At 47.2% G+C, this 14,034-nt stretch overlaps 1 protein-coding gene across 1 annotated transcript in view; it reads left to right on the top strand.

Moving 5' to 3' along the window:
* VWF (von Willebrand factor) overlaps positions 1–14,034 on the top strand; it is a 176,123-nt gene that overhangs the window by 142,242 nt on the left and 19,847 nt on the right. The window contains 4 exon segments of the mRNA NM_001246277.1: positions 1,093–1,298; positions 6,502–6,651; positions 11,049–11,159; positions 13,368–13,548. Of these exon segments, the coding sequence (NP_001233206.1) occupies positions 1,093–1,298; positions 6,502–6,651; positions 11,049–11,159; positions 13,368–13,548 (648 nt within the window).

The raw sequence follows: 14,034 nt of genomic DNA, 5'->3' as shown, positions 1-14,034 counted from the left end.
CTCAGGGACCTGGTCCAAGATGACATCATTTCCTGTTTTCTACCTAGCTGAATCTGGGTTGGGAGTACATCTGGAACAGAGGGGTTAGGGTCACACCTGCAAGGAATCCTTCCGGCTGCGTGCTGCTGAAGGATACCAGGTGTGGGCACAGCCACAGGCACCTCCTTCTTGGGTTTATGAAGAAGCAGCTGGGGCTGAGATGAGGTGGCCTCCAAATCTAATCTTTATTTACGCCTATCCTCCTGTATGTCATTGAGGGGAGGGAATGTTTCCTTGACTTCCTCTCATCATTGGATCTTATTCCCAAACAAATTTATAGTTTTTTTCCTTTGAAGATGTATATATGTAATCACTATATACTATAATTTAAACATAGCGTTGGACTAAAATAAGACACGACAAGAAACCAAATTCTGTATTTACCTCCCGAGAATCCCCACTCTAACTCCGTTGGCGTTCTTGTCCTGCTGATGTGGACACTCACCCGACTTCCTAGATGTGAGACTTCAAGGTGGGAGGAGAGCATATTGTGTTTGAAGGGAACTGGAAACAGGCAAAGGACACAGGGACAGGATTTGGTCTTTTAAAAGTGACATTGTGGCTTTGACAAGATTGCTGGCAATCTTTCATTCCACACTGATTGCTGGCGGACCTAAACTGTAGGGTATTGTTCTAGGTACTGAGGTGGTGATAGGATCACAAAAGCTCCTGGCATAGAACAGTGCTTAGCAGGGCATGGTGCACCCAGACCTACTGGACTTAGAGATTCTACATCTGACACCTCTGAGAATCAAGGAACCCACCCCTTCCAGACGTACGTGGGAAAGTGATAGAGCAGGGATGGAGCAGCCTTCACTTCTCCTCCATTAGAGTTGCTAGCTTCACATTTCCCTTTTTGATTAATGTTCATATTTTTCTGCAGATGGACTGCTTTTGGTAACATTGAGTAACTCCCATCCTGTGAGATTGGCCCTCGCACATTTCTGACTTAATCTTCTGAGTCTAAAGCTCCCTGGCACCCTATAGCATAGCTGAATACTTAATGAGCCCTGGCTGGGTGCAGTGCTCAGTGTGGCCTTGTCCTACCCTCAGCCTGCAGGAAGGAGGAGTGCGAAAGAGTGTCCCCACCCTCCTGCCCCCCGCACCGTTTGCCCACCCTTCGGAAGACCCAGTGCTGTGATGAGTATGAGTGTGCCTGCAACTGTGTCAACTCCACAGTGAGCTGTCCCCTTGGGTACTTGGCCTCAACCGCCACCAATGACTGTGGCTGCACCACAACCACCTGCCTTCCCGACAAGGTAAGGACTGCTCAGCTATTAACTATCAGTTAATAGTTTACTCATTTATTTATTGCTGTCAGTTTATCCTTCTATCCACCCATCCATTCATCCATCTACCTACCCATCCAATGTTTACTAAGCAACATGTGCTCCTCATGGAAGATTTGCATCCTACTCAGCATTCCCTTCTTGCCCAAACCAAGTGCTACAAGGCTTGGTGGGTGGGCAGTCAGCATTCCAGCTCAGCCTGAGTGGAAATTTAGTTAACTCAGGAGGCATTTCTTGTGAGCCTACTATGTACTAAGCATGGCTAGGTGCTGAGGTTACAAATAATGTGTAGGACATGGTCTTTACCTTTATAAGCTTATTTTAGGTTAGCTAAGGAAATAACATGATTGCATGGATTATTTAGATATCAGTCAATAGTTATACATACATATATATGTGTTTATTTATTTGTTGAGATGAGGTCTTGCTATGTTGCCTAGGCTGGTCTTGGACTCCTGGGCTCAAGTGATCCTCCCACCTCTGCCTCATGAGTAGGTGAGATTACAAGTGCACCCCACCACACCTGGCTAAGAGCAGTTAATAGTTTACTCATTTATTTATTGCTGTCAGTTTATCCCTCTATCCACCCATCCATTCATCCATCCATCTGCCCATCCAATATTTACTAAGCAACTACTGTGTTCTAACAGAATTGGTACTGTACTAGGTGCTATGGGAGAAATGTTAAGATGAAGTTCCTATGTATGCTCTTGTTAGTATATATGACAATAGTCTATAAACTGAATATAGTAAAGTGTCAATGAATGGTACAGATTTTCAATACAAATAGCAGTCTTATAGGTGAAAGAGCCACCAAGATTAGCTATCATTAAAGATTTAATTGATGGAGTAGGGAAGTGAAGGGCGCGAAAGTGGCGGAGTGAGAACTGAAATGAGCCAGAACTGCAGCAGGAAGACCTGAGCATAGTCACAGCTGCTGCACTGAGGGGAGTCCTGACATGCATGACAGAGAAGCTGCAGTCATCTCTCTTTGGAGCCTGTTAGGGCTGGAACAGATCTTTATTTGTCTGGAATGCTTAAGACCTCTGTTCCCCTCTAGATGCTCTTCCAGCTCAGGGATTCTAAGCACGCAGTTTTGGAGAAGTGGGAACAAGTCTAGGAGGCTACGGTTGCTGCTGCTGCTTTCTTATATCTCTGTTCTCCTTCTCATCTTCCTGCCCGCCCCTCCTGCCTTGCCATTTTTCTATTAATGTTTCTTATGTGTTTTTAATCTATAGTAATGCCACTCCCCATTTTTATGCCTTTGATTTGTTGGGGAAGCTGGGTCATTTGTCCTGTAGAATGTCATGAATTCTGGATTTGACTAGCAGCTACCTTATGGTATTGCATAATGTGTTCCTCTATCCCCTGTATTTCCAGTAGACTAGAAGTTAGACCCAGGGGATTCATTACATTCAAGGTCAGTGCAGTAGGGAGGCAAGAATACCTGATCAAGGGTGCCATGTGCATCACACCTAGAGGCACATAATGTCCAGCTGTCCTCCCTTCCTCCCTCCCTCCCTCCGTCCCTTCCTTCCTTCCCTCCTTCCCTCCTTCCTTTCTCTCTCTCTCTCTTTCTTTATTTCGTTCGTTCATTCTTCTTTTTTTTTGAGTCTCGCTCTGTGACCAGGTTGGAGTGCAGTGGCACGATCTCGGCTGATTGCAGCCTCACACTCCCTGGTTCAAGCGATTCTCCTGCCTCAGCCTCCTGAGTAGCTGGGATTGCAGGTATACACCACCACACCCAGCTAATTTTTGTATTATTAGTAGAGACGGGGTTTCACCATGTTGGCCAGGATGGTCTCAATCTCCTGACCTTGTGATCCACCCGCCTCGACCTCCCAAAGTGCTGGGATTACAGGTGTGAGCCACCGTGCCTGGCCCAGCTGTCCCACTTTCAAAGATAGGACTGATTATGTGTTCAGATGAAGTACCTATTTCTGCATTGTGAAGTTTACCCCATCAACAATTTAGTTCATAGTTTTAATATTTATAAGTGTTTGTTGTCTAAGATTTAGTATGTCATTAGGAGTTTCAAAATTGTGACTTTTCTCTACTTCTATCATACTGATTGCATTTATTAACTGGAATTCTCCCATAAGAAAGAACTTTCTCCCAACTGCTTTCAGTTACCCTGAAATAAAATAGACAAAGTAGAATAAGTGCTTGATTTTTTCTTTTCCAGTTTTCATAGCCATGAGTTGATGCTCCAGCAACTGTCAAGGACAGCCAAAGAGGTTTTTTGTTTTTAGCTTCATTATGAACTCATGGATTCTTATGTGTTTGATGTGTGTTGATTCATTGTAAACTTTATTTTTTTTTTTGATATTTAAGTTGTCCTCCCTGGGGTAAATGGGGGCTCCTTTAAGTTGGCTCTGGAGCCTGTTGGCATGGCCTCATGAGTCTTTCATAGCTTTCTTGTTTTCTGAAACAGTAAGGGGTGCCAGGCTCACCCTGGGCATTTCCTGCCCTAGTCCTTGGATCTGCCGTTTTGACAAAAGTCCCCCTACCTTTTAGTGAAAGTGGTATTTAGGTGGTATAATCTGGGTGCCAAGAATATTTATGACTCCTGGGTTGCCACTGCCTTCAGACCTTTTTGCTGAACAGAGCTTAGAAATGCATATTTTAAGACAGGATAAAAACTCGTAAGTTTGTAGTGGTATTTCTGATTCAAATGAAATTACAGGACTTTACTTCTTTGATTTTTTGCTTGTATCACTTCTCCTCTAAGTTGAAAATTCTGGTTTCCTAACATAATTAACTACTTATTTGCTTTATCTTGCAATATACCTGTAATAGTTTCAAAACTAACCTTTAATCCTAGCACTTTGGGAGGCCGAGGTGGGCGGATTACCTGAGGTTGGGAGTTCAAGACCAGCTGGCCAACATGGTGAAACCCCATCTCTACTAAAAAAATGCAAAAAATTAGTTGGGTGTGGTGGTGTGCGCCTGTAATTCCAGCTACTCTGGAGGCTGAAGCAGGAGAATCGCTCGAATCTGGGAGGTGGAGGTTGCAGTGAGCCAAGATTGTGCCATTGCACTCTGGTCTGGGCTACAGAGTGAGACTTTGTCTCAAAAAAAAAATAAATAAATAAAATTTCCTTTCAGTTCTTCTTGTCCTAAAAAAAACTCATTGGGGGATATATAGTGTAAATGCTAGGTTTTGAAGTCATTTGAAATAACTATTATTATATTATGATATTATATATTATATAATAATTATTATAAATAATAATTATGTGCCACTGACTTGATATCTAGTTAATGAGCTATTTCAATTTGTTTTCCATTTTTAGGGTTTGCTTTTTATTTCTTTTAAAATTTAAGATTACTATGGTGTAAAACACTTAAATGATTTTAAACCCCAAATTATAAAACAAGACATATTGCCAGGAGTCTTACTCTATCTGTGTTTTCTGTACTTTATTCCTTCCTCCACCCTATAATTTATATATAAGTACATGTAATATATAACATATATTATATATATGTGTGTGTGTGTGTGTGTGTGTGTATATATATATATATATATAGAGAGAGAGAGAGAGAGAGAGAGAGAGAGAGAGAGAGAGAGTCTTGCTCTGTCACCCAGGCTGAAGTGCAGTGATGCGACTTCAACTAACTTCAGCCCCCACCCCCTAGGCTCAGACGATCCTCCCCCTCAGCCTCCTGAGTAGCTGGGACTACAGGCATATGCCACCACATCCGGCTAATTTTTGTATGTTTTTGTAGAGACAAGGTTTCATCATGTTACCCAGGCTGGTCTGGAGCTTCTGAACTCAACCAATCTGCCCGCCTCAGCCTCCCAAAGTGCTGGGATTACAGGCATCAGCCACCATGCCCAGCCTTTATAATTTTTATTAGTTTTTCTCTTTTTGAAAATATAACTGAATTTTATACATGTATGTTTCTTCCCATTTCTCATAGAAAGGAAGCATATTATGAATTATATTTTAAATTGTTCTTTCTCATTTAACAATATTTGATGGAGGTTATTCTGTATCAGTGTGTAGAGATCTGCCTTATTCTTTCTTATAGCTGCATAGTACTCCATTGTGTGGCAGCACCATAGTTTTGTTTCAACAAGTCCCTTATTGGTGGACATTTGAGTTGCTTCAGCCTTTTGCCATTACTAATTGCAGTAACAAACAGCCATACACATCTGTCATTTTGTGGTCTTGCCAGTGTGTCTTTGGGATAGATTCCTAGAAGTGAGATTCTGGGTCAAATTGTAAATACACATTTACTTTTGCTAAGTATTGCTAAACAATTCTTCTCCATAGGGATGGTAACATTTTCCTGCAGGCCTTTTAGTAGAACAAGGGGTCTCGTTCAATAAGTTCATTATACAGAAGCTAGAAGACTGAGAAGATATATGATAATGGTTTCAAAATGTTTGAACTGCTATTATGACATTCACAGGGTGGAGACCTATTTTGCATAGCTTTGGAGGGCATACTTGGGATTAATTTCAAAACTGTCATTAAGTCCCATGATCAAACAGCTTCCTTAGCTCCTCATTCCAACAAAAGGATGTCCGAGCATTGTCTGTGGCATGCATCCCAGACTTTCCATGTTTCCCTTTCAACCAACCTTTTTCATCTGTTTTCCCACATCTCTACCAGAGCCTATTGTTCTTCCAAATAGGATCCCTTGTCTCTCAAACATATCCCCTGCTCTGTGTCCCAGAGTCTTTGCTTGTTATGTTCCTAGTCACTTGTGGGCAAGGGGACACGCATTCATAGCCCCTGTCCAATTTGCTCGTAAGTGGGCAGAGGGCTAGATGAGGATGGGCTCCAAGTCCAAGGACATTACTGGGTCTGGGAATGTGGGTACAGCTTCTCGGTGACGTAGGAAGGAGTGAAGTGCAGTTAAGGCAGGAAGAAGCAAGACCAAGGCAGCCAGTGTGTTGTATTCAAGTCTGTGGACCGTGAAGGCCTTACGAGGGGCCACCCCTGAGAGACTGGGGATGGCTTTTCTAAGGCTGGCGGGGAGGGAAAGGAGGAGGGCGAAATCTGCTTTATAAGCAGCCCTGCATATGGGCGGAGACCACATTTGGTTTTCTCTATTGCCACATTCTCAGCACCTAGAGCGGCTTCTGTGTAGTAGGTGCTAACTCACCGCTTGTTTCAATGAACCAAATGAGTTCACTCACGAAAACTTATGTCTACAGGTGTGTGTCCACCGAAGCACCATCTACCCTGTGGGCCAGTTCTGGGAGGAGGGCTGCGACGTGTGCACCTGCACCGACATGGAGGATGCTGTGATGGGCCTCCGCGTAGCCCAGTGCTCCCAGAAGCCCTGTGAGGACAGCTGTCGGTCGGTGAGTGGGGCAGAGGGGCTGGGCATGCCTGCAGCCATTAGAGTGGGAAAGTAGAGGAGGGCATCTTAGGAAGGATAAGAAAGGTTCTTTTTTTTTTGAAATGGAGACTCGCTCTGTCACCCAGGCTGGAGTGCAGTGGCACAATCTCGGCTCACTGCAAGCTCCGCCTCCCGGGTTCATGAGGAAGGGCAAGAAAGGTTCTTTAGTGACCTCTGGTTCAAGGCTAGGGGTGAGGAAGAGGGAGGGGGTTAAGGCTGGGTGAGAAGAAAAGGCATGAGCAAAGGATTTCTACATCATCCTTCTGCAGTTCAGGCCTTGGCTAATGGTCACGTCTGTTGTATGGCCTTAAGTCTAAAGGACTGGTGGAATAGGTTTGAGCAGAGACATAGGGAGGACTAAATGCCTAGAAAAGAGGACTTGATGTTTTCCTTTTTCTTCCACCCTCATGTATCACCTTCACCTGTCCCTAGAACAAACGTATGGTCTGAATTTTCTAGGATCGTCCTGGTTTCAGTGTACTCTGGTGTTTCCACATAGACTGTTGATTTACAGACCATGTTTATAATTTGAGGTGTGGAAAACATGATCCCTGTTTCCCAAATCCAGTTTGTGGTGGCTGCCCCTGAGGCTCCTGTGTGTGCTGGGGTGCCCTGTTCTTGCATGTTTAGGACTGATCAGACCCGAGAAAAAGGGAGCAACAGTCTGCAGGGAGGATTGTGGGTCAAATTCTGCTTGCTGGTTTAATGTGATTATTATTACTACATTATTATCAGCAGATAATGATGTTAAGAGAAGAGGTGCCAGGGCAGGCAAGCACATCCATCTTGTGGTTGCTTTTACAAGTGTTAATGGCAGTGAAGACAGAGCTCCTGAAGGTGTTTTCAAGGTGAATGGTTTGACAGAGGAGGGCCTGAGGGCAAATCCCGAAACCCAGGCGCTTCACCTGCTGTTCTACCTGCATTTGGGTACTGAGAGTGAGTGGAGGTGCTCAGTACCTTTGGGAGAGGATGATGCTGTGGTATCCAGGTGTTCCTGTGGGAAACGCTAAGTTTTGGAGACCCTTTGGTTTTCATCTCCTCTCACAGGCCCTCTGAGGCCAGGGAAATAACTTGCTGTCAAATAAAGAGAGTGCTGCTTAGAGATCATTTTTAGAAAATTGACAACCAATATATTTCGTGTTTCAGTGGGGAGTTTCGCTTGCAAAAAATAGAACCCATTCAGGCTAGCTACAATAAAAAGGGATTTGTAGAAAAGATACAGGAGGATCTCTCAGACAGGAAGTGCAGGGTTTGTAGGTGGGCACCAAGGTCCTACAGCATGTCTCTCCGTTTGTCCTAAGAGCCAGTATTTCTGTCCATCTGCTCCCGCTCCTCACTGCGGGCCAGCTTCCTCTGTGCAGAAGTTTTGCTTTCTCACACATTTTGTTTGCACACAGCTTTGTCAAATCTCACTTCAACTCCACACAGCTTTTCAGATTCACGGTTCATCCCTCTCCAATCTGACTTAGTCGGTCTTTGTGTTTCATGGATCAGCTTCTCAAGAGGAAAGTTGACAGGCCCAGCTCAGCCCTTGGATCGGGTCCACTGTCCAGTTCATGCTCTGGTCCAGTCAACTATTCAGGGAGCTGCAGGTCCTGGGGTATAATCCTGGCTGCGTAGAAAAGCTGGGGGCAGTTTCAAAAAGAAGATGAGTAGGGAGGTCAGGGCAGGAGTGGAGGAGGAACCATGTCTAGAACTCTTGACCATGTGATTGCTCTAGGGAATTAGTGCCCTGTCTTAGAGGCTGAATGTTCACATCTTCTGGGGAGGAGAAGGGAGCCTCGTGGTTTAAAATCTCAGGGGACATGGGAGGCTGGGCTTCGATCTGTACTATGTTGAGTGAGGTGGGAGCTTACGTAAGTTACAGATGGTCTCAGACTTCATTCTGCAAAGACGGTAGTATTGTTAGCATTATTAGCTCTGGTCCGACCTCAGAGGCACTTGGTCTCATATCTACCAGTCCATGTGTTGTCTAGGTTGTGACAGAAAAGAAAGAAGAACACTACCATTATCACCCTGAAGCCACAGTCTGCAGAAACACACTTTCCCCAAGCTCCTCTGTAGTTCTCTGCTCTTCATGTCAGAGGAACGGCGGCAGGCAAGCAGGGGCATTGGTGGCTTCTCAGGAATGTTCCAAGCGGGCCTCAGGCGATGGCCTTGCTTCCATATCCATAGTGAGAGGAGGCCTGCACCTCTGTACAAGCCTTTGAGGGGATTTTCCATGAAGCCTGATGGCCATCTGACTCCTCACCGGTAGGCTTCTGAATCAGGCTCAGTCGGTGTAGGAACTGTGTTCTGAGAAGCCAAAGGAAGTCCATTAGATATTATTTACTCTGTGATACCCCTCAGGAGGAAGAAGAGGGAGGGCTGTTCTTCTCAGTATCAGACAGGAAACAGGACCACCCCAGGGAATGGGGTTGGCCAGAACCTCTGTAGCTCACATGAAGCCTGTGGACACTGGAGGGTCCTGACCCGAGCCCAGAGCCCGTCCTGTTAGGCTGGTACAACCCGCAACTCCAGTGTTGCAAGGGCCAGTCTGACCCAGGAAGAGGTTTTCAAACTGTGCTCCTCAGATCGCCTCAGAGGGGACAAGTGACCAGAGCTTGGCATCTGCCACCTCCATTTCAGTTATAGCAATTGTGCTTAAAGGATTGTGCTGCTAGATAAATTCATAATTTATTTTTCAGTGTGTATGTTTTCAGGTTGGGTGGCTAGTAGACCTACTTAGTTCCATTCTTATTTGGGAAACCAATGAAAACAGGATGGAGAAGAGAGCCAGGAGAAGGGCCTGGGATGTGTATTTTGATACAAGATATCAAATGTCAATATAAGCGAGGGAATTTGTCGGAGGAAGGGAAAATAAAGAATTGAAAAATATAGGTTGGACCCTGGTTGTACAGCCAGAAAACAGGGTTGCTGTGGGGTATGAAGGGGAATCTTAGAAAGATGGAAATTTGGAGGCATGGCTAAAAGTGTCTGGGTGTGAGAAGCTAGTGGGGCTGTGGGAACAGGCATCTGGCCTGGGAGCCATCCGTAATATTGACACTGTTTGCCCATGGTGAGAGGCAACAGGAGACAAAAATAATATGCAAATCTCGATCATTCAGCCTTCTAGAGAGGCGCACGAGAATGACAGCAGATCCCTAAAGGTATTAATTACTGTCTTCTGTGTTCTTTGAGTCTTTGTTTCTGACCCCCTGAGACCTTGTTTTTTTTCTTTAATGGCATTTTGAATGTTCTGCTGTATTGTGGAGGGTGTGTACACAGATTGAGGCATCCTAATTTGTTGTCTTCTCCATAATACCTAGTAAATCATAGGTGCACAGTAAATGACTAGAATCTTGGCTGATAAAAGCCTGGAGACAGCTCACTGCACACTGCTGGGAGGTGGGTGGGGATATCAGTAGGTCTCGTGGAGACCAGGTGGGGTTGAGCCAAGTCTCAGGAGTGTTGAGACTGTCCAGAGAGAGGCACACGTGTTGTGCATCTTCAGATTCGGCCCTGCTCAGGAGTGTGCTTGGGGAGCAGAGCAGGCTGCCATCCACACCCATCCTGAACAGCTGTGGTTACTCTTTCTCACTTAAGGACACTGCTCCAAGATGGAACGTAGTCCTGGGTTCTTTTCTCTTGGCTCCTGGGACAAACACACTGTCCTTGCTTTGACTATTCTTTGTATAGACTTTTCAGAGGTGGGTTTCAGTCCAAGTTCATAATGCTTTAGCCAGATTGGGGGACCTTCTAGAGGCAAGATGGGCTGACAAACTCCCAGCACGCTGGTCTCCCTGGCATGCTTTCTGGGGAAGCTTTGTCTGTTGCTCTCTCATCTCACTTTTCTTTTGTAAAGTACACTGTACCCTATAAATTACTAGGTAAATGTCAAGTAACCTCTTGGGGAAGCCCAAATCTGCACGTTGGTGAGCAGTATTGGGATCAAGTGTTCGTCTTGTATGGGAGGCTAGCCCTGCAAGAGCGGAGACAGGATCCCAGTCATCCTGAGTGTGCCTCCCAGTCAATGAGGGGCCCTAGAGTTAGCCTGATAAGGGCCAGGTTGGTAAGCTGCTGCTAAGTGAACTCTGGGCTGTCTTTAATGCTCCCACAGACTGGATCATGGTCTCTCTCAAAGTGGGATCTTTCAGGGGGCAGAATTATATCTCTGCAGCTGATGTAAGACTTCGTTTAGTGGCCTAGTGGTTGCTGCTTCTTGGCATGGCCCTGAGGCTGGTTGACAACAAAGATGAAAGTGCCCAGAGCAGTGATCACTTGGCAGAACCCCAGGGCTCAGTACGCAGGAGGCGTAGGTAAGAGCCCCTGTGTCTTTGCTGCTGGCCTGTCCTTACTCTGTTTTTTCTGCTTTTCCAGGGCTTCACTTATGTTCTGCATGAAGGCGAGTGCTGTGGAAGGTGCCTGCCATCTGCCTGTGAGGTGGTGACCGGCTCACCGCGGGGGGACTCCCAGTCTTCCTGGAAGAGTGTAGGTCCAGGCCCCAGGGACGGGGAGGAGGGCAGATTGGGGCCACTCCAGGGACCAGCGTTGACCTTGGTTTCGTCTCATTCCCTGCCCTTTGCTTTCCCCACTGGGCATTTCACCCAGCTGTTGGTGTTATCCAGATGGCAGCTGGGATGACCCGCCCCTTAGGAACTAGTTAAGACTGCCTCAGGCTTCCCATTTTGTAGATTTTGGGAGAAGCCCAGGGCCCTCCCAGGGGGATTCATGCTCTCTCATTCACCTGTGAATCTGAGGTGCTGTGACTGAGCGGCTGGTTTTGAGATGGCCTCGCCACCCCTCCAAAGTGCCACAGGCTGCAAGTACTGTTCTGGACCACATCGACCCAGGCAGGGTCTTCAGATCTTTTCACTGATCTCTATTGAAACCTCCCTGGTGGTTTTAGGGAGGTGGAAAACTTTACAACCCAGAAAGGGAACAGTATTTCCCACAGTCCCTCTGCTATTTCTGCAGGTCTGGCTGGGGCATCTTGCCAGCCCCCCATCACCCCACTCTTGTCCTCTCCTGGCTGGCCCACCCCCACCAGTCCCTTCTTCTAACACAGAGCAGTTCAGCTGTCCCCCGTGTGCTGCCAGGTTCTCTCTTAGACTCTGATGCTCATCAAGCCATTTTCTTAAACACAGAGGATTCCGTCTTTGGGGATTTTAGTCCAGATGCTAGGAGAATTACAGTTCTTTCAGTCTGGTCAGAAGGATAAGGTGGGTAGTGCCAAGTCCTGGCAGCCTTGGGAGCTGGTGCTGGGAGGAGGTGAGCTGCCCATATGGGCCTTCCCTCTGTTTTCCCCAGCAAGACCAGTGCGCTTCCCTTTGAGAGGAAGGCCAAAGGTCTGCTATCTTGTCCTGAGCCTTCCCCATCTCCTACCTAGGCCCATTGCCTTTCTCCTCCCCAGTGATAACAGAATGACTCACTGGGCTTTTTCAGGTGAGTTTCCACCTCCTCCTCTAGTCCGAGTTGCCTATGGGTTCTCTTCCCTGTGTTCTCCCCTCCCCACCTTTTAGCGCTTTTGCTCCCATGTGCCCTGGATGGAGGCAGGTTTTGTTCCTTCTCCCCAGGGTCAAGGTCCAGCTCAGATCTGAGGCTGCCCCATCCTGGTGGGGCTGAGAGCCGGTCCCTTTGCACTGAGTATTCCTGCCCCTTTCCCCATCTCTCATCTCTCTTCAAGGCCCACCCCACCCTGCCCATCATCAGTGTTTACAAAGCATAAGGTGACCTGGGCTTCTCTCCTCTACCTCAAGTCTCCATCTTACCTAAAAGACTTGGGTGTTGGCAGTGGCTTTGCTGCTGAACCATGTCAGGGGTCAGCGGGGGTGGTAGCAATGGGTCCTCTTAATGAGCCAGTGGCCAAGGCACAGTGAGTGAGTAATCAGAAGAGGGAGAGGTCTGGAGGGTGGAATCAGGCCTGCAGTGGGAAGATTTGGCCATAGGGAGTCAGGAGTGGGAGGTGAAGAGAATGGCTGCAAGTGTTTGGCATTTTCTACACCTCATCTGGAAGGAGAAGAAATAAGCAGGCACCAGGAGAAGTAGGTCAGGGCCTGAGATGGCGGCAGAGGGCACCTAGTTACATATCTGGGTGCCGGCCAACACAGAGGGCACTCGGAGTGACATTTTCTGGGGGAGATCCTCCTGGTGACTTTTCTGAACCATGGTCTTGGGCCCTTTCAGTGCTTTTTGCCCATGGTGACGACCCTTGGGGTCAGGCTACCCATATGCAGTCTTCATGGACAGATTGCAGGGCTGTAGGGGTCCCAGGCCAGCCTTCCCAGGCTTCTGCCAGCTCCCTGTCTCCCCCTACCCTGGGAAGTGGCACCAGCCTGGGAAGTGGGTTGAGCTTCCTGGCTGCACCTTCCTACTGATGGCCCACACTGCTGCTTCTCGGCCAGAGTGTCTGAGCTCAGCTCAAACCAATGCTGAGGAAGGGAGGGTGAGTCCCCTGGCTTCTCCAAGGTGCTTGCCTGGGTGCCTCAGTCAGGTGATTTTGACCCAAACTGTTTGAGTGGTGCTCACTGAGATGAGCCCCACTCATCCCCTCTGTGGGCCCTACCCTGTGGTGGGACTTACATGTTAAGCCAGGCTTCACGTCTAGAAACCACCTCCCTGAGAGAAGAGCACATTCCCATTGGGACCCTGGGCTCCAGCCCTGCCCCAGCTTGTTGGACTAACTCTGGTGCCCTGCAGGTCGGCTCCCAGTGGGCCTCCCCGGAGAATCCCTGCCTCATCAATGAGTGTGTCCGAGTGAAGGAGGAGGTCTTTATACAACAAAGGAACGTCTCCTGCCCCCAGCTGGAGGTCCCTGTCTGCCCCTCGGGCTTTCAGCTGAGCTGTAAGACCTCAGCGTGCTGCCCAAGCTGTCGCTGTGGTAAGGCATACAGGCTGGGGCTGGGCTGGACTGGGCACCACCTTTAAGCCTGTCTTTCCACCTTTGGCTCCTGAATTCTTTGCCTTTTTAGCAACTTAGGGAAATGGATAGGACCGAAATCTTCCCATCTGCTCCTACTGCTTTTATGAGAAAGCAAATAAAATGGGAAAATCCTAGGAATTTCCTGAAGATCACTACATGGCAAGACTGGGATTCGACCCCAGGCTTCTCTGATTTGGAGACCACCTTTGTATGCTGTGACGTTTCACCCAGGGGAAGGCGTTCAACTTGCCACCCCAACCCTGCCAACAAACAAAAAAATGACAACAACAACAAAAACTAGTTCTTTCTACCATATCCTGCTCTGAATTTTATTTGTTTGTTTGTTTGAGGCAGATTCTCACTCTGGAGTGATTGGCGCTATCTCTGGATAGGCTAGAGTGCAGTGGCACTATTTTGGTTCACTGAAACCTTGGTCTCTTGGGT

This window comes from Pongo abelii, chromosome 10 (genome assembly GCF_028885655.2).
Source record: "Pongo abelii isolate AG06213 chromosome 10, NHGRI_mPonAbe1-v2.0_pri, whole genome shotgun sequence".
In the NCBI taxonomy this organism is placed as follows: domain Eukaryota; kingdom Metazoa; phylum Chordata; class Mammalia; order Primates; family Hominidae; genus Pongo; species Pongo abelii.
This window is presented reverse-complemented; position numbering and strand designations above follow the sequence as displayed.